The sequence below is a fragment of the Lagenorhynchus albirostris genome, chromosome 19 (genome assembly GCF_949774975.1).
Source record: "Lagenorhynchus albirostris chromosome 19, mLagAlb1.1, whole genome shotgun sequence".
In the NCBI taxonomy this organism is placed as follows: Eukaryota; Metazoa; Chordata; class Mammalia; order Artiodactyla; family Delphinidae; genus Lagenorhynchus; species Lagenorhynchus albirostris.
In genome coordinates, this window is record NC_083113.1 from 19351423 (window position 1) to 19376226 (window position 24804).

Below are 24804 nucleotides of genomic sequence, written 5' to 3' on the forward strand. Positions count from 1 at the left end.
GGAGTTGGGGGACAAGACAGAGCCAAGTTCAAACTGCCATCTTCCCAGAATCCTCCCTGCTATAAAGGCATGGCTTTCAAACTGACTATAAACTCACAGTAAGAAATACATTTGACATTGCACCCCAGAGCACAAATAACGACATGTATAACTGAAACAAATATTTCACAAAACAACTTATATTTACCGTATTGGCTGTCCACTCTCTCCCTTCCCTTAACCTCTCTCTCCCCCTCCTCCCTCTTTCCTCTCTCTCTCTCAACCACTAAATGTTGGTTGCAACCCACTAAGTTGATTTCACATTATAGTTCTGTTATCTGCACTTCGAAGAACAATCCTACAAAGAAAATATCTAAATATCAAATTAACTGAAAAGGGGAACTTCCCTGGAGGTCCAGTGGTTAAGACTCTGTGCTTCCACGGCAGGGGGCATGGGTTTGATCCCTGGTTGGGGAACTAAGATCCTATGTGCTGCGTGGTGTGACGTGGCAAAAAAAAAAAAAAAAAAAAAAAAAAATTAACTGAAAAGGTTTGAGATGAGGGGCAGAGAACTAGCATTTCATCTGCCACGTGCCTGTGTCACATGTCAAACCATTACACATTCAGTTCATTCATAACCCGAATCTCTCGCTTATCTATATTGTTTGTAATTCTTAATCTGCCAGACCATTCTAGCAACATGTACTTAATAGCTTTGTACTTAATAGCTTTAGTGTAAGAACACTGAATTGTATACTTTAAAAGAGTCAGTACCGAATATTTGAGATCCCACTGCCGTTTTCTTCTATTTGGAAGTATATCCGTCTCCCTGACCATTTCTGCTTGGAATTTCAATATCTGCTTTGAACAACCTAACATCAAGCATATTTGTTATCTATACACTCTTACCAAAAACGTGAACCACCACCCATTTTCCTGAGTTACTAAAGACTGAGAGTTTAGTCAAGAAGTAGAAACAATTCCAAAGGTCGAAACAACAGCATTTATCTCTGAGGATAAATTCAGCTGACAGCAGCCTTCTCTTTACAAGCCTTTACTATAAGCTTGAGGTTCAAGTAAAGCAAATAAGCAGCGATCAAACCAAATTTTGTGAAAAACAGAAACCCCTTCAACATTAGCAAGTACAAGTAAGACCCTGTCACATCCATCTTTTAGTGATTATCCTCTATTTAGCACATATCTAATACACTTCAAGAAGCCAGTTCCTTGGTTTTTGACCTTCAAAGAAATGAAAGACACTTATCCTGTGTAACTTAGCTTTATTTAGTACACAATCTTCATACAATTCAGTACAACAAATTATAAAAGCTCTTTGTAAGATTTTACCCATAGGATATTAAGTACAGAAAATCAATTGCCACAAGAAAGTAAGCCACTCGCTCAGTTTAAAAGTTTTTTTCCATGAACAGACAAGCACTCTCTTCTATGCCAAAAGGTTGCCATATATAAAATATTTCGGAGCATACTGGCCAAGATATATGATCTGAGAACATTTTGTCCTTCTATTAATTCCAACGTTTAAATGAAAATTTAAAAATGGACTATTTCTAGTTAATTCAGGTATGTTTTGGCCAAAGATGAGCTACAATTGTTACAAGGTTCATGTGCAATCAGAATAAACCTTTTTACTTAATTGTAAAGATGCAGACCAGATGAAATATCTACATATGTCCTTGCCAACACCAGCACCAACCCAACACACACACACACACACACACACACACACACACACACACACACACACACACACATTTATTTAGTTGATCTCACAAAGGTCAAGAAAATCACCTTTAAGTGGACAACAAATGGCCTAGATAACACCTAATTATGCTCCTGGCTAATATATCTGAAATGAATTCCTACTTTTTGAGTCTGTAATAAAGTGACTGGAACCTTTCAACTCTAGTAGAAGTAGATTAGCCACTGTGATTGGTATCAGTAGTTGGTCATTTAATGAAGTTAAAGTTGGTTAAAGTAGGGAATCATAACCTCAAATGTATAACTGTACATTCATTTGCTCATCTTCTGATGTAAAGCCGAGGCCTTTCCTTTGCATAAGGGTCCAATGATTACAGTTTTATTTTTGCATAAATCATACCAATAATATGATTTGGGTACTTTTTATTTATTTATTTATTTATTTTTTGCGGTACACGGGCCTCTCACTGCCGTGGCCTCTCCCATCGCGGAGCACAGGCTCCGGACGCGCAGGCTCCGGACGCGCAGGCTCAGCGGCCATGGCTCACGGGCCCAGCCCCTCCGCGGCATGTGCGATGTTCCCAGACCAGGGCACGAACCCGGGTCCCCTGCATCGGCAGGCGGACTCTCAACCACTGCGCCACCAGGGAAGCCCTGATTTGGGTACTTTTTAATACCTTCTGATCAGTCTAGATTTTTTTTTAAGGTGAAATGAGGACTAAAATAAATCTGTGAAGCAATCTAAGCTCAGAAATTTTCTTGAATTTTAAGTTATCCCAATATTTTATAATTTTCCCAACCACAATTAATTTAAAAGTAATTTTTATTAGTGGCAACCGTTATCAAATCTTACCAAAGCATTCAAGCTAATTTTTGCAGAAATAACCCTTCCATTTTAGAGCGAAATTTCCTGGGTTTATGTTGAATCGTGTATTTACAGCTGGAAGTAGAGCATGCAGACAAGGCTGGCGCAGGCAGAGAACTCAAAGGAGAGAGCAGAGGCCTGAGAGTGCCAGGGAGCAGCCCTCACTGGTGCTGGGCCGAAGTCAGCTTACAAGAGGGATGGAGACTGTGAAGGGACCCGGTGAGTCACGTAAGTAAAGGTTAATTAAGAGCACTTACTGTACTTAGAGGTTCTTTTAAATGCTAACTCTGAAGCAAAATCAAGTGGTCTTTCTACTCATAAAATACAGCCGTAATTTGAGGATATTACCAAACATTAGCACAGCCACTGAGATCGTGTGGCAGGGAGCTTAGAGAGCCAGGGTCAGCCGCTTTTCCTCTCTTTCCTCCCATGTACTCCAATGAGAAGGTCATAAAAGAGAAGACTGAGGAGCACTAAAAATATTTCACATGATTCATTAAGAGATTTGGTCATCAGGAAATAAAAATGTCAACTATACATGGTCACAGTGTTCTGGAAAGAGTGTATGTATGGATTCTGTCTTGCAAGAATTTTTGGCACTTTATATTTTTCACTAAAGACTGAACACTAAGTGTTTTGGCAACAAATGGCACCTAAACTGTGAAAAAAGGATTACTGTATGTGATCAATGTGGTGATGATAAGCATAAAAATTTAAGTACATGTTTCTTGTATACTGAAACTCCAAATACCCAAATGCATAGATTAATAATACAGGAATATTTAAAATAAATTGAAATATTTCTGAGAAGGTAATAGAGGGTTTTAAAAACGTAACTAGATAGTCGAACACGTTGTACCTTACATGTGCTTGGTTTCAATTAGAGTAAGGCACTCACTGAAGGATGGACTGACCCATGCTGTCAGCTGCAACAGGCATGCATCATTACTGGCTTAATTAAAGTTTCAGTACTGATTAAAATGTTTTATTATTGTATTATCCTAAACTGCAGTGGTCTCCAACCTTATTAAGGGATACAAGAAAGATATAATTCAGGAGTTTCAGTTGCATAATTTAATAACCCAGCTACTGTCAATTTTTTATTTAAATAAGTTTTGATAAAAGCCAAGTATCCTTCCTTGAACCCAACATGGTAGTGTAAAATTTCTTTTTGAATACCGCTTAAGTAGTAGCTGAAGAGAAAATCATTTGAACATGTGACATATCCATCTTCATGTCTACAGTGATTTACTTCAACACAATTGCAAGGAGAAATATTTAAATCATTTCCAACTGGCATGAGAGGTGAAAGTTAATTTCATTAGCCATCTTGATTTAATTAAATACACAATATGCTTTTATCAGTAACTTTTACATGTCCCTATCATTAGAAATTAATTACAAAAGCAATTATCAAAAAATTTTTGAGCAGGTACAAGGTACACATAATCCTCTTCGTTGTTTACAAATAAGCATGACTTAGAGGCACTTGGTTACCTTTGAGTAAGAAAAAGAACCACCTATCAAGGGCCCTCACAGTAAGATTGGAGACCACAAATCAAACTTGGTATGAAAATGCTCTCTGCCAAAAATATCATAGTAGTGAGTTAGTTAAGATACAACATTTTAAAAATAGTAAGACTTTGCAAGGTTCTAGGCTGTAAAAAATACAAAGGCTAAAAACAAAGAGTTTACAAAATTTTGCAAACCCAGTAAATCTGAATGAGTAAGAAATGAAGAAGAATTTTCTTACTTGCAGGATAGATTAAATAGTATCAACAGGTTTTAAAATAGTAACACTATACAGTAACAAATTCTACTCAGCTACATAACATTTCTGCTGCTTTAAGGACTTACAATATGGAACTTGTAACACTTTTCTGTGCCCAGCATTAAAACATTCATGCACATGCCCGTGTACACACATACACACACTGACACATACTACTGAAGTGCTACACATTACATTTCAGATGGAGCACAACAAAAAATTTTTTAGATACATATGAAGACTTAACATGATTTTTAAAAAAATATTCAAAGCATGACAAATTAAAAACATTATAAAATTTTTAGGTGAAACAGGACAATAGAGAGCTTTTTTTAAAAAAGCCACCAGTTGGTCTTCACTAGTGAAAAAATATTAAATAATTTAATTATGTATCCCCTCAATTCAGTTCAACTATAGCTGTTGTAAGTCAATTAAAAATTAGAAGTATTTCAAATCTTGACACAGGCTCTAGATTTCCAACATGATATGCAGCTGTTCAGGCTACCTATGGAACACTTAACTGTTCTCCCCAACAACAAAATTCTAGATCACTTTTAGAAAGTTGAAAACATTTAGGCTAAAGAACATTAATGGAACAAGACAAAGACTGAAGCATGTATAAGATACTTTCAAAGATGGTAACGCTTGTGTAAACATTTGTAGACTTAATCATATCACAGCTTTAAGGTACCGGTTACCTAATTACATTTGAAACATTATCTATTGAGTTTCATTATGATGGAGTTTCACATATCAAAAATAGAGATTAAATAGAAAGCTCTGTTACTTGTTTCTGGATAGCTTGTAAACGTGGAATGTTTTGTTCTGAAACACTCGAGTGAAGTATGCTGTGTAGGGGGGCAGGTTTCTTTTTATCTCTTCGCAAAAGCGAGGGTGGCCTGCAAGTTTCAAATCTGGATCATTCTTTCCTGGGCCATCCATCATCTAAAGCCAAAACAAAACCAATACAATCTGGAAAAAAATCGTATTTACAAAAGACAAACAGAAGTAGGAATAGGGATTGGGTTTCTTTAAGAATGACATGCTAGTGAACTTAAACTGAACGAATGTCAATGGCTGCTTGCAGACCATCTGGTCCATCCCTTTCCCCTTTGGAAGTGTGACCCAAGGCTGAAGAGCAGAGTTCGGTGTCAAACAATGTTCACCTTTAATGGCAAAGCTAGAAGCAGAACTTGGATCTCCTTGTCCTGAAGAACATACTACACCATTCCCTCTCAAAAAATGAAACACAGAGAAGAATTACTATGACCAGAGAAAGTTCTGCAACTCATCAGATGGCCTAGTTAGAAAAAGTTACACACAAAGCAAAATTTAAATGTATTTGGTCTGCACCTCCTCTGAATTCAAGATAGTTATGGACAGTTATTTTTCCTTGAGCAAAAATCAAATCTCATTTTCTTTGCCTCAGCTTTATTGAAGCATAACTGACATATAAAATTGTATATATTTAAGGTATACAATCTGATGATTTGATATACATATACATGGTGAAATGATTACTACAATCGAGTTAACCAATACATTCATGTTGGTCAAAGGGTATAAACTTGCCGTTATGAAATGAGTAAGTCTCTGGTGACCTAATGTATAGCATGGTGACTAGGGTTAATAATACTGTACTCTGCACTTGAAATGTGCTAAGAGAGTAGATCTTAAGTGTTCTGAATCTCAAATTCTGTACAGTCAAGGTTTTATTTATTTATTTTTTTCAGATGTAGGCTAGGTTTATCACTTTTTCCCCCCACTCATTTTAGAAATATCTATCAGCTTTTATACCAATAATTACAACACACACCACCTCTAAAGGGTGAAAATCTTATGTTTTCTCTACCTGAGACCTGGCATATCTCCTAAAACATTTTCCTCAGAAAGAAGAAAAGAGAAGCAGCTTGTTCTCCTGCTCAGGAGTGTAAGCTTGGCCACAGAAAGCCATCTTTGTGGAAGCGTGCCAGTGGACGAAAAGGGACACCCAGCGAGAGAGCAGGGAGAGGACTGAGATTCTACCACACAGGCTGTGGGGTGCTGGGTCGGCGCACCGCCCTCACGGACATTCGTATCATCAGCCAAAATGATGCTTTGGAGCAGCGGTTTTAAAGGTTGAGGTTTTTTCACTTTAGTAGCAAAACCTTAAAAAATAAATTCTACGCAAAGCCTCATGAAGACAGAGTTGCTCTGTTTGGTGTGACAGTGGGGACAAGAGCTCCCCTCCCATCTCTCCCGCCCCTCCAGCCCCCGTGGCAAGTTACTAACGTGCCAAGGTAGGGGTTCTGCAGAACGCAACGGAGGTGAATGCTTGATCCACCGTGCAATTCTCCAAGGTATAAAGGTAGTTGCACTCCTTAGGGCTCACACTGGATCCTCTCCTCCCCAGGGGACGCCCCACACGGGGCGGAAGGCATGCTTACATGTCCGTTGGCGATGTCCAGCAGGTCCCGCAGCCGGCAGCCCCGGCGGTGCCTGCGCTCATAGCAGATGCTGTCTTCCAGGATCACGTAGTCGGTGCCAAAGGACCTTAGCAGGGCGTGCACTTCCTCTGGGGCTCTCTTTGCATATATCTGATAGACCTTCAAAACAAGATAAAAATGGAATAGGGCAAAATAACCACTTAACTGCTGGGAAGTTCGTCAAGGACTATCCATTGCTGCAACCTCCCACAGGGGTTGAGTCTAATCGCAGACACCCTGCTCCCCTCACCTCTTCCTGTGCAGGTTGCTCATTCACCTGTAGTCCTGGAGTGTATGTGAGAAATTTCCAAAAAAAAAAAGTTGTTGGGACGGGGGAGAGTGAGTCATGCTGAATACATTTGGATTTAGACACCAAAGGTTTAGGATGTATTGAGTTATGAATATATTCATCAGTAGATGCCAATTCTAAGAATGCTTCACCAAGGTAAATAATGCGATTAAGTAAATAAAACACAGTCTCTACCTTTAAAAAGGGGACCTTTAGACTAAAAGGGTCCATTGGGGGTGGTGGTACAGTCTGGAGGCACAGATACTTGTAAGGAGACCCAGCTTCTGATAGTGGCAGTTGGGGAACAGGACCCCCATAGGGTCCCTGGCCCCAGGCAGGGGCAGCACCCTTGCTCTACTGCTGTCCTGCTGCACTCAGCTTGACCAGGAGACCCTACACTTTATCTTTCTCTCGTCCTTCCTGGAGGAAGAGCAACTTGCAGCGCCCAGTGGCAGTTCATCAGGAGGCACGCCTTCCCAGTCACCACCAGCTTCACACACGTTAAGTAAATACACGCAGATGGTGAGTGGCCTATATCCTGGGACTTGGCGCTGGGAAAGGTAGAATGGTGTGTGTGTGTTGGGGGAGGGGTAATGAAGAGAGGAGCTGCTTCCTTTGTCGTCCACTGATTTCTAATGATATGTCTCTGACTTAAGAGACTGGGTTCTGAGAGCCTAGGTCAGCATGTCTTAACGGATATGCTGAAATGGTGGGGGGTTATCTGCTTCTGTTGCTAACACTGTGAGGTCATCCTCCCTACAGTCCAGCACCAGCCTCAGGCTAAGGCATTCCAAGGATCTGAAGGTCATGACTGAAGAAGGGCACTAGGACCTTCAAGGTTATCAGTTTTTAGGGCATAAAACTCAGCACCTAGGCAGGGACTGGATCTTGGAGAGGATGGAACACAGGACTCCCTGTGCCTCTGACATGTCTCTATCTGCATCTCTCTCAAGTCAAAGTGGTGGCCACCTGCCAGCTGAACTTTGGGTTCTGGTGATCCAGGTACCCTCCGATCTTCCTCTAGCAAACTCAGGGCCATATGGAACACTTGGGCTAGTTGAAAAATTCCCATTTTAGCAGGAATCTATGTTAAGACAGTTCTCTCTCTTAAAAATGGAGTATTTAGTAAAAATCATTTACTTTTAGGCTAGTTAAATCTCACCCCCCAAACAAGACTTTTCAACAAATTTTCAGCCACCAAGATTAAGAAGTCACTGATATAAAACATTAAAAAGTTTGAAACCACTGCTGGCGAGGACTAGGACAGGTACACTTCTGTAGCACTGACTGGAGTGTAAATTGGCAGAATTCGTACAGACCTGGTAATTCTATCTCGATTACAAATGCCCACATCCTGTGACCCAGCAACTTCACTTCTAAGAACCTCATGTGTGGACAGACACTTTGTGCCTGTGCAGAGCGATGCTTATACAGGCCTATCATTTGGGAAATTGCTGTATAATTGCAGAAGACAGGGAAACAACCTAAACGGTCAAATAAAATTTGCCACATCCACGTAACAAAACATTATGCAGCTTTAAAAATGGCAAGGAAGCTGTCGATATGCTGATGTGGAGTGATCTCCAAAATACATGAAATGCCAAAAGAAGCAAGATGTAATTAGTTCTTTTGTAAAAAGGGGGGAAAAGAATATGAATTCATGTATATATCCACACACACACATTTGTATATACATAAAATTACCGGTAATGTTATTTGCCTCCTGGGAGGGGAACCAATAGCTGGAAGACACGGGTGGGATGGAGACTTTTCACTATGTTCTCTTTTGCGTGCTCTGAGCTTTTTTAACTGTGTGGCTGTGTTGCCTATTCTCTCCTCCCCCCTCTCTCTCTCTCTCTCTCCCTCTCTCTCTCTCTCTCTCTCACACACACACACACACACACACACACACACACACACGAGAAACAGCCCATTAAAAAATGTGACCAGTATGTCTCTGCCCCTTTTCCTTCTCCAGTTCAAAGCTCTGAGGACTCTGTCCTCAAACACTCTGCTCTGTACATCTCAAGGTGTTCTCCTCAGTTTACTCTTCTACACGAGAGGAACAGAAGGCCGAAACAGCATGCCTTTAACACACGGGGCAGGCCAAGGTCTAGACTCTGGAGACGCAAGTCCTGACAGGCACTTCAGCTCTGCCTTCCCCTCATAACCTGCAGGTAGCAGAAGCCCCAGCTTTACCGGACACGAGCCAGCCAGGAGAGGCACTCACCGCTTTGGTTCGCTCTCTCAGGCTGTTGTCCTCGTAGTGTGGGTGGTTGGTTAAGGTCCTTCCCGTGCACAGCTTGACGCCGGCCAGTAACTGCATGCTTCCAGCAAACACAGCCTTCCTCGGAGTTTTAGAGCTAAAAGAAAAAGGTCATGAAGAACCTAGGGGCAAGACAGGAATACAGACGCAGACCTACTAGAGAATGGGCTTGAGGATATGGGGAGGGGGAAGGATAAGCTGGGACAAGGTGAGAGAGTGGCATGGACATATATACACTATCAAATGTAAAATCGATAGCTAGTGGGAAGCAGCCGCATAGCACAGGGAGATCAGCTCGGTGGTTTGTGACCACCTAGAGGGGTGGGATAGGGAGGGTGGGAGGGAGACGCAAGAGGGAGGGGATATGGGGATATATGTATATGTATAGCTGATTCACTTTGTTATAAAGCAGAAACCAACACACCATTGTAAAGCAATTATACTCCAATAAAGATGTTTAAAAAAAAAAGATTTTAGAGTCTAAATTAACCTCACTGCTAAGGCTTCCATGAAGATAGCATCACACACTCAGGATCACCCAGCTATGTTAGGAAGGGCTATGAGTCGGGAAAAACACAGGAGGCTGCTCGAGATTCTGATTTCCACTCAAACTGTTTTATGAAATTTTTCGTGTCTGTTTTTGACAATGATCGGGAAGCTTCTCATTTACTGTTTTGATGGGTTTACTCTTATAATGAATTGTCTTAGGATGTGGGTATCTCCTGAGTCTTCTAGGCTAAAACCCACAACCCTCTCCTGCTCTTGTTCCAAAGAGGCAGATTCTAACACTAGGCCTTAGAAGACTGCCAGTGCTTTTTGTATTAAACTTAACTAAAAGGGCTGCCTAGAGTAAAACAAACTATAGAGCCAGAAACTGCAGTTGCCGTGAGTCAATTCCAAGGGTTTTTGGTTAAAACAAGAAAAAAAGATGACAGATATTACTATAAATTACTTTTTAGAAAAAAAGAATTAGTAAAAACAAAAGAACACGGAAAGAAGATTCTGAACTAGCAGATATCTTCTTATCTTATACTCAGTATGAAGATGTACAATATTTCTGATGCGGAAGCAGAAATATTTTATGTATTCCTTTCCTTTAGTCCTGATTATGAAAGACTACATGCATCTTAAGGAACACAGGATATTCTGGTATTAAATTAAGATCTCACTTTCCGATTATCACCAAGCTGTGATTCTCTGCCTCTCCATGGGATGCGAGGGACAGTGATGGAGGGCCAAGGAAAGACTTCCTGATTTCTGTGAAAGCATTTTTCCTTTTCCCCCGGAAAAAAAGAATCTTAGTAGTTCATTTAATTCCCTTCCATTTTTTTTTAAAACCTGGGAGCCACCTGCAAATCAACGAGGTGTCGTTTTATTGTGAAGAACATACGGCTGTTCCATGGACTCTGCTCGATGCACCACCTCCGATACAGGCCCAGTAGTAATACTGCAAGGTATACTCACCCTTCCTGTGTTAACAGCAAGGAGTGTGTGGCTGCTAGGGTGAGTTAAAATGATGGACATAGTTCTTTTGAGAAGGAGTCTAACTGAAATCATTAAAACTCAACCTACTTTACAGAAAAAGCCACAGCAGGCCGTTCTCCTCAATGTTTCTGGACATTACGGCATGAAACTTGCTCTAGTGTTCAAGTTTCTAAGAGAAGCCTCATCATATTCACATATTCCAGGAGGATGGTCTACTTACTCCATTTTAATGCTAAGACTACAGCACGAATGCCACCCAACAAAGGCCTCTGGATGTCTACAAGCAAGGCATCCTACAGCTCAAGCTGAAACAGTTACAAGTAATTTACTTTTGGAAAATGCAAGATTTTCTAACAATGACACTCTCGTTCACTCAAATTCCAATAAGCTTTCTTAAGTGATGAAAAAGTGGATAGAATTACAAGGAGCACCCAGGGAATGACACAATCTTCACCCTCCCTCATTCCTGTCAGACCCCAGAATGGATTACAAGAGAAAAACTTTTATGTGAACTTCGCTGTGCTTCATAGGATGTCATCATTCTGACAACCAGACCCAGGAACACAGGCATAAATAGATGTCTGCTCTGTCCCCCTGAACCAGCAATTTATAAGGAGTTCTTGACATGTGTCCCATGTGGTCAGGGAAACAGGAGGGATTAAATGAAAAGAGGTGCACTGAGTTCCTTAGTGAAAGGTTTATATAAAAATTCCATTTTATTCAATGAATACTTACTAAACGCTTAGTCTGTGCCATATATACAATGCTGCCCTCATTTATAGTGGACCGTAATTGCTAAATACAATAAATATGAACAAATAAAATTAAAGAAAATGTGTCACTATTTTTCCAAACCAGTCTTCTTTCCTTCCGTATACTCTTAACTGGCACAAACCATTCTACTGCAATAAATTATAAAATTAATGCCACAAAGTGGCTGCCTTTGGGGCCTCTGAACCAAAGAGATTTAGAATGCAGGGAGAAGATGAGTCTGGTCTCCATGTCTGGCAAAGCATGAGGTAGAGGGGAGAGCTAACAGAGAGAGAACCATCCTGGTCTGTACAGTCTTACTGCCTAAGAGTGCCAAACTTGTCTCTCTTCACAAACAACAAATCCAGCAGCTGAGCTGATAGTATCCATTCAAATCTTTAGGCTGTCTCAGCATCATCATTTTGAATATATAACAGGATTCAGCATCAGGGAGATGCACAGAGCTGTTTCTAGTTGTGGCAGAGATAGATGACTGGCCTGGTATCTATTCATGGCTAATGACAAAGGTTTCACACATGCCTGCCCCCCCGCCCCCTTCCTGGGCCATCATCACAATACTTTGATGAGTTATACAGTTCACAAAGGTTTAAAATGTCAAAAATCCTAAACTGCTTGCTGGGGAGTTATAAGGTTATTCTTTATTCAGCTAAAAGTTATTACTGAGGGCCTGCTATGTGCAGGGCTGGTGATACCCAGTCTTCAAGAAGCTTACTGGCTAATAGACTCAGCTCTCATTACAGGCAAACACTTCAAAACAAGCCCATAGTTAGTCCACCACATACTGACGACTGCTTTCTATGGGCCTGCAGCTATGCTGGAAATGGAACACATCAGACACAGTAAATACGGCGTCTCTCCTCTGTAGGCTCTAAGAGCACTTGCTGCTCCCTGCCGCCCCAGTGGGTACGGTCCCCAAGACAACAGCAGCCATCACCAGGTGAGCAAGTCATGTCACATGACTGCTTAGAGTTGAGGAAAAAATGGAACAAAGTTCATTCGATTGTGACAAGTTTTAACGTTTGGCCTCATTAGTAAAGAGTCAGGAAGTTTAAAAGAAACGCAGTCCATCTCAACTGCCGGTGCTACAATCCTCTGGATTTTTAACAGTCTTTCACTAAAGGTCCTTGGTTTTATTTTAAATAGCAAAATACAAGTACCCTAACGGATTAGATACATTTCTTTGAAAACGACTGACTTCCAAGCATACCAGAGATGATGTTTATTCACTTGTCTAATTTGGTTGTATATGCTAGCCCTATGGTAAATCTGGGATATTTAACTGCTCTCTTGAATATTTAAGTTTAACCATAACGCAAATGCAAAAAGTAAAACAAGCAAAGTGAAACAAAATGAAAAAAAAATCACATTTCCTAGACTTTAAAAACCTAGATTCGCAGTATTTTACATTCTCTGTGGTAAACTCAGTAGGCAAAGGGAGAAGGGATTCTTTGTCTTTAACTTAAAATATGCAGTATGACAGATGTAATGATGGGTATTCTTCCTTCACAGATACTTTTGCTGACACAGTCTGTGGTCTGTGTCTAAAATAGCTAATGTGCTTTTATCCACTGAATGACACTTCTCTATTATAGAAAAACAAAGCAATTTTTACCAATGTTTGAACAAATGATGTATAAAATGAATGAATAATTTGTTTTTATAGTTCTCTGCCAAGCTCCATAGCAGGCTGCCCAACCTGCAAACCATTTACTCTGTAAGAAATGTCACTAAATAATGACAAGGACTCACAGGTCAAATGGATTTACATTATATAATTTAAATGTCATTCCAGGAAGACCTGATGGCATTTTGAACAAATAATCTCATTTATTTTTGACGCTCTAAGCTTCAACAAGTTAATTACTGTTGAACTAATGGGGAAACTAAGCATTATAATATAATGTGTGAACATTTGTTTTATCTACACTTCAAAATTTATAGAATTATGCAAATGCCACAAAATGATTCATTAAGTATAAAAGAGGCTTACACGCATTTAAGGTCTGAACTTAACCTACATCATGTTTAAAATATACAGTAATTCTCTCTGCTTTGATTAAATGTGAAGGAAGTTTGGTCCATTTTCTCAGGCCCACTGAGAAAATATTGCACATGCAGGCTTCATCACTGGAAAGAAACTATTTCTAGTGAAAATCTCCTAAAGCCAAGTAGGTAAAATGTCACACTTCAAAAGTCAAATCTACAGTCTATCTTAATTGCACAATGTCAAAGAAATGTTTCAGGAGCCAAAAATGAAACACTCTAAGGAACGAGGTATGAACTACCAATTGCTGTGACATTTGGCCTTGATGAGGTAAAAGTGCTTTCTAATCACACATAATACCTATAAAAGTACCACCTGGGTTTTGCTGAAAGAGATACCAGAAAGTAAGAAAACAAAAACAAAAAACTAGGTTTTTAATCTTTGTATTCAGGAAACATCATCAGTAAAAAGGGGTTAATGTGAACACACGCATTTAAATCTGCTGGGAAACAGCGCGTGCAGCACCTCAGTATAACGTGGAAGGCAGGCAACCAGCCCGGTGAACACACAGGCCAGGGTTGTGGAAGGCATGTGGATGTCGCCCTACTTCTCACAGGGAAGACTCTGGGGGCCTGACTGCAACAAAAGACCCTTGCTGATTAAAGAGAATTTAATCCCGAAGCATCAACCATGAAGCCCCAGCATCAAGTACACGAGGCAGACTGGGAGATGGCGGTAGCTTCTTCTCAACACTTTACGCAAGAGTTGCCCTGTGCCAAAGTGGAGGGTCATTTGTGTCCCCTCGAGTTTCTGCAGGTCACTGTTCCTTGTTCTCACTCATCCCGGAGGGCAGGCAGCCATCCTGTAAGGGAAGCTGCGCTCCCACCCCAATAGATGCTGTCATGACCGCCCTGACAAAGGACAGATGTGAGTGTATCACTTTGGTTATTTGAGAACAGAAGCAGACAGGATGGGGAGGAGGTGTTCCTCACTAACAGTGCTGGGTGGGGACCAGAGGTCTGGCTGCTGCCTTTAGACAATTTCAAACAGATTTTTAGATACACTCTGTATCCTTAGCCCACAGCCTTTTCTCTAGCACAGCTCAGACCTACTAATATCACAGACACTGTGTGACTAATCAAGGTAGTGGAGTGAAAGTAGAAGGTTATACTTTATGTTTTAAAAACAGAAGAAATCAGGGCAGGTTAAAAGAATAATAAATGCATGCACTTGTGTTTGGAATTGAAGTCTACAGACCAGAGCTGATTTAAATGTTGATTTAAACAAATACACTTTGTGTCTAAACAGACCCTATTTTGGCATACATTCATCATCACTTAAGCTTATTTCACAAACATGCCTAGCAGCTATTTTGCAAAAACAATAATTTAGATTTGAAGACTTTGAAGGGAAAACAGGCAAGATTAGATCACAATAGAACCAATTTTTTGGAACAATACAAATCCTTCAGTTGCTGAGAATTTTTAAAAAGTGAAAAGAGTAAGTCTACATACAGGGAAAAGAACTGTTAGTAAAAGGAGAATGTAAGAACAAAGACCACTTCCCCAAATGCAGAGTAAAAGATTATCTTCTTTACACATGGAATAAGCTCTCATCCATAATTTTTCAGAACCAGAAATATTATTTTAAATAATTTTCTGTGAGCAAAAGCATGAAAATAAAGGCATTACAAAAAGTATATCCTGTCTGACACAGCCAAAGACAACTCTGCTAGGATAAAATTTTAATGACACTACAATTAATTCCTAAAAGGCTGGGGAGTAGAGGTGAGATGTTTTAAAATGCCAATCCAAGTAGATCCAGAAGATCTGCCACCTTCAGGATTCTACCAGACTGGGTACCCTACACCATTCCTATCAATGGTGCAATTTGAAAAATAGAAAATATCAGCCTCACCTTCAGATGCACATGTCATAAATTTCCAGTTGACTATAGCTAATGCAAAAGTAATTAGCTTTTCTTTATATGAATAACCCTCTTTTCCCTTACACAATAAATACTGAAGGAATTACTTACTCTATAATTGTCTGCCATGATTTAAAGTTAAATAAATATATAAAGACAAAGCACCACTTCGTACCCTCAGCACTGAAAATATATGAAAAATTATACTCATTGCATCTAGTCAACCCAGTCCAACATTGGGACCAAAGCCACATATATATTTTAGATACAAATCTCTATAAAATCCATGTATTGTATTCAAGAGACCTAAGCTATCAAACATTTACCATCTCTTAATACACAAGCAGTGCTCAACTGTACTGGTTAGTAAACATTAGTCACCAGCAAGTGCCAATATGGCTACTAAAATTCTAAGTGATGGAGACAATACAGCCGATGCTTTCAGAATATGTCACATAAGATTTGCGACACCTGTTTAAGTGTGAATAATTACACTGCTGCTTTTTGGTTATAAAATAGGGAAATACAATATTACAGGGCACAGGAATGCTGCTCTGGGTAAAAAAGTTTATTTTTGCTGGTGGGAGGCAGGTTTCATTAACAAAACTTTGAAAAACACAAGTCTCATTCTGATGCTGAATGCTGAGGCAAAGCAATCGTGCAGGCAAAAATACAAACCAATATAACAGGAAAGCATTATGATGTTCAAGAAAGGAAAAGCTCTAGCTTTTGAATTTTAAATTTTCTCTAGGCCTAATCTTGGGCAATATGATTAGTTAAAATGAAATCTGCACTGAGCTAGTATGACTCTAATTAACTGTAGTTTACAGTATAATTTTTAAGTGATTAACAAGGAAAGAATATTTTATGTGTCAGTATTAATAGAAAATTTGAATGGTATTAAAATGAAAGAAATGATAAAGATAAAATTGGCAGAGAATATAAAACTTTATTTCCATTGCTGTCACTGGTTTGAAATGCATCCTCTGATTCTGTTTCCCTCTCCGTATTGGTACTTTCCCTTCTTCACGGGATTGTGGTTAGAGAGAATATTTTTTGAATGGCAAGAAATTATTTGCAAATATAGAGTTTTAAAGAAAAACTTGAGAATGAATGTATCTTCATAATTAGATTCAGAAAAAAACCAAAAAACCAAAAACCAAATGAGGTCTACAGTGACTCTTAAAAGGCACTTTAAATTTAAAAGTTAAAAAAAAAAAATCCTCTTACTTAATCCAGTTCATCAGCTCCACTGTATCTGGATCATAGAATTCTCTCAACTCGGAGAGCTCATCCATCATTCCTGGCCAGAACTGAAATTAAAAACAAAACTAAACAAAACCAAAATCCACCCCCAGACCCACAACTATCACTAGATTAAAGTGAAAAAGGAGAAACTGCATATAACTTGTGAACTAAATAAACGGTAACTGGAATATTAGAACTACTTCACTTCTGCAGTCAACTCTTCTAGTGTAAGTGAGATGAAGTCTGAGAAAAGTTTCCAAAATTATTGTGAGCTGGAGCTAATTAGAAGTAGAGGTGTTGCCAACTTTAAAAAATGAGCTTTTATTTTACACTAATAAAAATGCTATTGTATGTGGTGTTAATATCTAGTAAAACATTAATTTGGATATGACAGGAATAGCAACCATGAGAAAGTTCACAGGATATGAGATAAATGTGACTAACTAACTTCATGTAATTTATCTTTAAATGTAGAATGTACCCTGTAGAAGACAGCACCATTTTAGAGCTGCAAAAATGCTTTGGAATACAGAATCTCATTTTATCCTCACAACTCCTCAGGGAGACAGATGACGCAGAAGGCATCATCACCATGGCTATTTATTTTTCATTTTACTAGTCTGGAGACCTCGGCTCAGAGAGAGAGATAACCTGAGTTGCTCAGATCACAGTGGCAGAGTCACAACTGGAAACTTTTCATTGTGTGATATGGTGATTATATTGTTTAAACTAGAAATCTGGACAAATGGTTTGATGAATATTAACATAATTACAGGTACAAAGGGAGAGAAGAATATTTGAAAGTAGGACGGTCCAGGAAAATCTGGTACATCTGAGTATTATATTTATGCCACTGGTGCCTCCTACTCAACTTGAGTAACTTAAGCTATGCAGATATAATGTAAAAATACACGCTGAATCCACTGCTTTTCTAATATAACTTGTCTGTGTAATTCAACAACTAATTAAATGTTCACTGTTTTATCGAATGGCAGTTGGCTAAAAAGACTTGATCATCTAAATACATGCTAAGGTGAACTGCAGAACTCATTTCCTATATTGGAATAGAAGCCCAGTGATAATGTATCTACATTTCATTAAAGTTGCAAGTATAATCTTTTTTATTTAAGAACCACTAACTGGAAGCAAAGTGGCACCTGACTGGTCTATGGATGTTTTTTTTATCCCTATCACTTTCTTATCTTGTCATTTCATCTTTGGCCATTTTTACTACTCATTCATATCTTGTCTCCTGGGTGAGTAAGTCAGGAAAATTGCTGGTGCTTGTGACAGAAAATCAGGTGTCAGCACTACTAGTCCTAGGTTTCAGAAGAGATGTAATAAAAATTACTGATTAAATGATACCTCTATAAGATTCCAATTATCCATTATCCCTATTAATTTTGATAACAATAGAATACCAACTTTTAAATGATGTTTTAATTATTTTTGTATAAAACATATTTTGAAATCTGTGAATTCAGTGGTTATTAGATATTTTTCTATTTTGAAATTTGCTGTTAATTCTGAAAATGTTAATATCTGGTAACACAGTCTTATGATAAACTTCTTAAACAACGTGAAAACAAATGTTGAATTAACTAAATGCTGTTCCTAAATGATCAGCAGTGTTTATATGAGATTTTAGGTATTCAAATAAGTTAATTAACATGAGAGCAGTAATGTTATTAAACTCTTGATTTTAGAGTGGAGACTAGCACATACTTTTCCCTTTTAAACAGGATTATCCTAAGCAGACATATAGCAAAATAAGTATTATGAACAAGAAAATTTGAAATCCTCATTATAAGTGCTATGTAAAACTTAAATCAGGCTTTGAAATATTAGTTCTTATTTCTTACAGATAAATCTGTTCAATAGTTGGAAAACATATTCAGTTTCATACATAAGATCTTTATTTTCTTTGTGATTTTGTATTAAAACACAAATACAGTTTTGAGAAGCTGAAATATGTAAACTGTTTTATACAGTGAAAGCTGGATGCGTTAAGATTTCTCCTGAAGTCCAATACTGAGAGGGGCGAGGCCATCTGTCTTTGGAGAGATTCTTCAGAATGACTACTAACTCTCTTACTCAGGGTACATCTACAAAGATTCCCTGAGGAAATGATGGCCTTTTCAGTGCTATCATTGGTTCTTCCATAGCACTGGTTCTCAAGAGGGGTTGGGGGAGGGATTCTGCCACACCCACAAGGGGACATTTTTGATTGTCACAACTGGAAGCTGGTGCTATTGGCATGTAGTGGGTAGAAGATACGGATGCTGCTAAGTGTCCTATAATGCACAGGACAGCTACTAAGACAAAGAATTATCTAGACAAAATGTCAACAGTGCCGCTGCTGAGAATCCCTGTTCTCTGCAAGGGGTTCTCAAGTTTGACGGTGCATTAGCACCACCTGCAGGGCTGGTTAAAACGTGGATCACTGGACCCCACTCCCAGAGCTCCTGATTCAGTAGGTCTGGAGTAGGACCCAAACATCTGTATTTCTAACAAGTTCCCAGGTGATGCTGATGCTGCTTGTTTATTTCTTCTATAATGTCCTTCCTCAATGTTATCAAGAACAAGAGACTTAAGTCCTCAAGTAGCTATTAAAAAATCAACAACTTTTCAAATAAATATTTGAGACATAAAGGAACTCAGCCTACACACAGAGACAGTGGGAAAGGACTGTTACGGTGTGTGTATGTCTTTAGTGGTGAGACAGGAATGATGGTGAGCTGCATCTTCTCTGTGAGGAGGGTGCTTTATCCCTCAGAATCAATGTGTAATAAAGCTACCTCATTCATCATTAAACATATACTCTGCCTAATCCTTAATTGTTGCTTTCCAGATGTTTGTAAGAAGTTTCATTTATTTACCATAGAGCAATAAAATTCCCAGAGGCATGGTGGCAGAAATGACCTATTTCTATGTTTTCTAGTATCTGGGAGTTGGCACAGTGGTCCACTCATAACAGCAAATGTTTTGATAGATAGGAACACGATAGAACATAATTTTTTGAAATATTTACAAGAGAATTGTCTAACAGTGATTATCACACATTTCTTTTAGCCTAAAACCTTTGCTTCAAATGAAATCTTACATGAAAATATAAGCAAATAAACCCAGAAGCTGAGCTGCCATAGCTGATCCTTTCTGTAGGAAAGTCCCACCCGCCTCCCCACTCCCTTTAGCTGCCCTCCCAAATCAGGAACTGTACACAGTAGAGTTTGAAATCCATTGTTCTACCTTAAAGTTTGAAGAAAAAAATCTAAACTTAAAAAATATGTAAGATTTTTTTTAAAAGAGAGCATAAGAGCTCAGTTGGATAAAACAATCCTAGCTACCTGCCCAGGTAACAATTCAAGCCTCTAAATCTCAAAGGTGTGATGAAAGGCTCACTGTCTCATATGGAGGAGTCTCAGAATTGAAACACAGTTAATGCTGTTTCAGAAATCAGTCAACTGAGAATATGAAGAATTTCTTTATTTCCTACTGAAACTGAAGGACATAATAAGGCTAAACTTAGACTGTATTTATATGTGCCCAGCCCTCTTACAAAGATGATTTTAAGCATCTAATAAAATATGTAGGTTAACATAAGATGCATTTTAGGATCTTACTCTTATAAAAAGCATGTAACAGGGAAAACTAATTTTTCTCCTTTATTCACCTCAAAATAGGTCTGAAAACATCTTTATTTTCAGAATTTGCATCAGCTGACTAGTAAGTCAAAACCAAAATTAATTAGAATAATTAAATTGTAGTATTTTTTGTTATAATGTTTCTACCTGTTAAATCCCATTTTGGGAAGAACATCAGTCTTCCTATCGATGTCAACTGCCATAAGAAGCAGCTAAGTAGATATTTGTAAGTTCTGCAAAGCACTCTACTTGCCAATGACACACAAAGTACACTGAGTCAAAGCAATTATTCTGCTAAATAGATTAAAGACAGGAATGAGGACAATCAACCTTACCTTATAGCACAGATACAGCAGTATTAATATCGGTATTGAATATCGCATTATACATATCTATATAAGAAAGACATTATTTAGATTACAAGTGTTTGGAATATTTTTGCTTTTACATTTTTGCTTTGTAAATACATTTTTTTTAAACAACAAAAATATAATTTAACAGAGCATGAGTCTCTGATATGCAAGACAACTGAGTCAATCATTCATAAGCTATTTGTAGCTCCTACCATATTGCCACCTAGTGAATTTATAGGGCAGAACCACCCAGAACTGCACTTATGGGCCATTAATCATTACTGTACACTTAGTAGTAATTATGTTTATATTATAATACTTAACAATAATAGCGATAACTGGATAATGGGATTATTGGTGATTTTTAATTTTCCTTTTTGTGCTTTTCAGTATTTCCAAATTCTGTATAATGAACATATCTAACTTATGGTCTGGAAAAAAATGATTTAGAAAATAAAGCTAAAATTAAACAAAATTATTTTAAAATAATTCCTTATAAAATCATAATGTATCAATTATTTGTAGCTTTAAATTTTAGTATCCATTTTATCAAATTGATGTATGGACAACTGAAAAAAAAAACAACAGAATTGATAATTAAAGAAATACTAGAAGTCATAAAAATGAAATGGAAAAAGAGATAGCACTGACCCTCTTTGGGTTATAAAGATGGATCAACTTCAGAAGTAACTCCCATATTTCAGGGCTGCATAAGCCAAATGATGCAAACACACACATATGTGATGTCCAGAGGTACTTCATTCTGTAAGAAGAGAAGCAGGCAAAGGTCAACAGTGCTAGCTGTGTAGAAACCTGGAGTCTGAGACAGTTGTATTATTTGTGATAGTAAAATCTTACTAAAACTATGCAGAAACCGTTGCCAAGGGGTTACTTATTAATTCCATTGCCTTTTGAGAACCATCATGTAAATAAAAGTAGAGGAATACTGGCAATTAGGAAAAAACTGGTTATAAATACTATTTTGTACTGGGAGAAGATAGTAAACAAGGACTTTTTTTTTTTTTTTTTTGCGGTACGTGGGCCTCCCACTGCTGCAGCCTCTCCCGTTACGGAGCACAGGCTCCGGACGCGCAGGCTCAGCGGCCATGGCTCACGGGCCCAGCCGCTCCGCGGCATGTGGGATCCTCCCGGACCGGGGCACGAACCCGCGTCCCCTGCATCGGCAGGCAGACTCTCTACCACTGCGCCACCAGGGAAGCCCCAACAAGGACATTTTTATGGGAACCATAATCATTAATGAAGATGATCATCAGTTCCCAAATTATATTGCTAAACTATGTCAGGTAAAGAGTGGTCAAGTAAAAAAATAAACAGATAAAACAAAAATACCTCATTGTACTCAATGCCAAGAATCCAAACAGAATCGTATGTATTAAATTGTAGGCAGTTTCTGGTTTCAGGCCGATTCTGTACTCTCCCATTTTATACATGGATTGCTGATTTGTAGAATCACTGCATAGAATAGTACATATACAAAAATTAAAGCTGGGTAACTAATTTTAATTTAGTTAAATCTTTCTTAAAGAAGAAGATAGAAGGACTTCCCTGGTGGCACAGTGGTTAAGAATTCGCCTGCCAATGCAGGGGACACACGTTCCAGCCCTGGTCTGGGAAGATCCCACATGCTGCACAGCAGCTAAGCCCATGCGCCACAACTACTGAGCCTGCGCTCTAGAGCCCGCGCCTCACAGCTACTGAGCCCATGCCCTGCAACTACTGAAGCCTGTGCGCTCTAGGGCCCGCATGCTACAACTACTGAGTCCACATGCAGCAACTACTGAAGCCCACGTGCCTAGAGCCTATTCTCCACAGAGAAGCCACAGCAATGAGAAGCCCACACACCGCAACGAAGAGTAGCCCCCGCTTGCCACAACTACAGAAAGCCTGCGCACAGCAACGAAGACCCAACGCAGCCAAAAATAATAACTAAAAAAAAAAAGAAGAAACCTATGCCTTCATATATTTAGAAATGTTTTATTTCCCTATGATAAAGTGAATCAGCTCTGATCAATTTTGAATTTGTTTATGAGGCTAAAAGTGTCATAATATAAATGCATTAATAATTAGAGTAACTAAAACTGAACAAATTTCATTTTAATTTAAGCAAAACCTTAAAGTCCTTCAATCCTTTAAATTATAAGAGATAGCAAAAAAATATTATTTTGGAATCACTGAAACTACAAGAGATCTTTAGAGATGTCATAGTAGTTACTCATATCTTTCTAGTTTTTACAAGTAAAAATGTATCCATGAACTTGGAATTCAGTTCCTTTACGAACCAATGATCACATTTTTAACCTACCACAATACCTCATTACATATAACTAACATGATTTTTTAAAAAATTAATTTAATTTTGGCTGCGCTGGGTTTCTGTTGCTGCGCGCGGGCTTTCTCTAGTTGCGGTGAGTGGGGGCTACTCTTTGTTGCGGTGTGCGGGCTTCTCATTGCGGTGGCTTCTCTTGTTGCGGAGCACAGGCTCTAGGCACACAGGCTTCAGTAGTTGTGGCATGCGGGCTCAGTAACTGTGGCTTGTGGGCTCTAGAGCGCAGGCGCAGTAGTTGTGGCACACGGGCTTAGTTGCTCCGCGGCATGTGGGTTCTTCCCGGGTCAGGGCTCGAACCGTGTCCCCTGCATCGGCAGGCAGATTCTTAACCACTGCGTCACCAGGCAAGTACCCTAACGTGATTTAAAAAATCAAATATGGCTACATTAAGATGACTGCACCCATAAAATTAACAGTAACCCTTCAACATCATCTAACACCCAGTTCACGTTCTATTTTCTATTTATTGCAATAGCTTTTTTCAGGTGGTTTTTTTGAATGAGGATCCAAGCTTTCATACTGCATTTCATCAATGTCTCTTTAAATTATCTTTCAATCAATATAAGTACTCCCCCCTCCCCACTTTTAAGGGCATTTACTCGTTGAAGAAAATGCACAATTTGTCCTATAACTTCCTACCTTCTGGATTTGGCCGATTGTCTCCTCGTGGTGCCATTTTATATTATTTCTCTATTCCCATGTTTCTTATAAACTTGTAATTAGATCTAGAGGTTAATTATTAGAGTCAAGTTCATTTATTTTGGCAAGTACACTTCATGGGGATATGATGTATTCCATCACACTGGGAAGCACGTACTGTCTGGTTGTCCCCACTTGAATGATGTTGAGATGGATGAGTGGGTTCAGATTTGCACAATTTGTTGTCAAGGGGAAAAGGAAACAACAGTAAGGGCTGCCAGCTTAGGATAAAAATAATACTTCTATAAAGGCCCCACTTATCCTTCACACAAATCCAATAGACTTGGATATGTACAATGCTTCTATGTAACTATAGACCTGTTATTTCCTGGAAATCCTCTTTTTCACCACCCTAGATACATAAGAAAATTAAAATGATACTCTATGGTAATTTTCACCACTGGTGATAATCTTTACTTAAACGTTATATATCACAACCCAAACTCTGGCTTCCACTGATACTAAAAGATTACTCCAGACAAGAACATACCCTCTCACCCTCCCTTGATACCTGGGAGAATTCTGCAACACCTCTCCCGGTGCCCACAACTGAGCTGGAAAGCTCTATTAATCCCATGAGTATAGAACAGGGTATCCTTTTCAGTTATATACTACACACCAATGTAGATGTGGTGTATAAACGTAATGGTACCATCCTTCCTAGTACTAGAAGGTAGAAATATTTTAAATACTTGGCATTGATAATATATCCTTCAAATTACTTAGATGTTAATTCACATTGAGACACTATAATTCTTAAATGACTTTAATTAATGTAGTGCTTTCCTCTAATAAAGTCCTAATATCCCTACCTGGTAAAATCTTTATCTATAATCATATACCAAATAAGCTTCCAAGGACGGCCCATAGGTTCACGCTGAGCATGGCAGACATTTTCACACAACACTGCAGGCCAACTGAACTTCCTGCTTTGCATGCTGTCTAGAGTCCTGTCGACACCTGGTGTGTCTGGAATAACATTAAGTTACACTG

General features: G+C 38.8%; 1 protein-coding gene and 1 long non-coding RNA gene across 2 annotated transcripts in view; one reads left to right on the plus strand and one right to left on the minus strand.

Annotated features, from left to right (window-relative positions):
* LOC132509469 (uncharacterized) overlaps window positions 1-24804 on the plus strand; it is a 127079-nt gene that overhangs the window by 87304 nt on the left and 14971 nt on the right. The window lies entirely within an intron of this gene.
* Window positions 1124-24804, minus strand: part of DPY19L3 (dpy-19 like C-mannosyltransferase 3) — a 73765-nt gene continuing 50084 nt past the window's right edge. Inside the window, exons 13-19 of the mRNA XM_060130552.1 lie at window positions 22116-22238; window positions 21417-21528; window positions 20748-20804; window positions 16751-16833; window positions 9319-9451; window positions 6761-6919; window positions 1124-5279 (exon numbers count right to left, since the gene is read on the minus strand). Of these exons, the coding sequence (XP_059986535.1) occupies window positions 5118-5279; window positions 6761-6919; window positions 9319-9451; window positions 16751-16833; window positions 20748-20804; window positions 21417-21528; window positions 22116-22238 (829 nt within the window). The 3' untranslated portion in view covers window positions 1124-5117. The remainder of the gene's footprint in view (window positions 5280-6760; window positions 6920-9318; window positions 9452-16750; window positions 16834-20747; window positions 20805-21416; window positions 21529-22115; window positions 22239-24804) is intronic.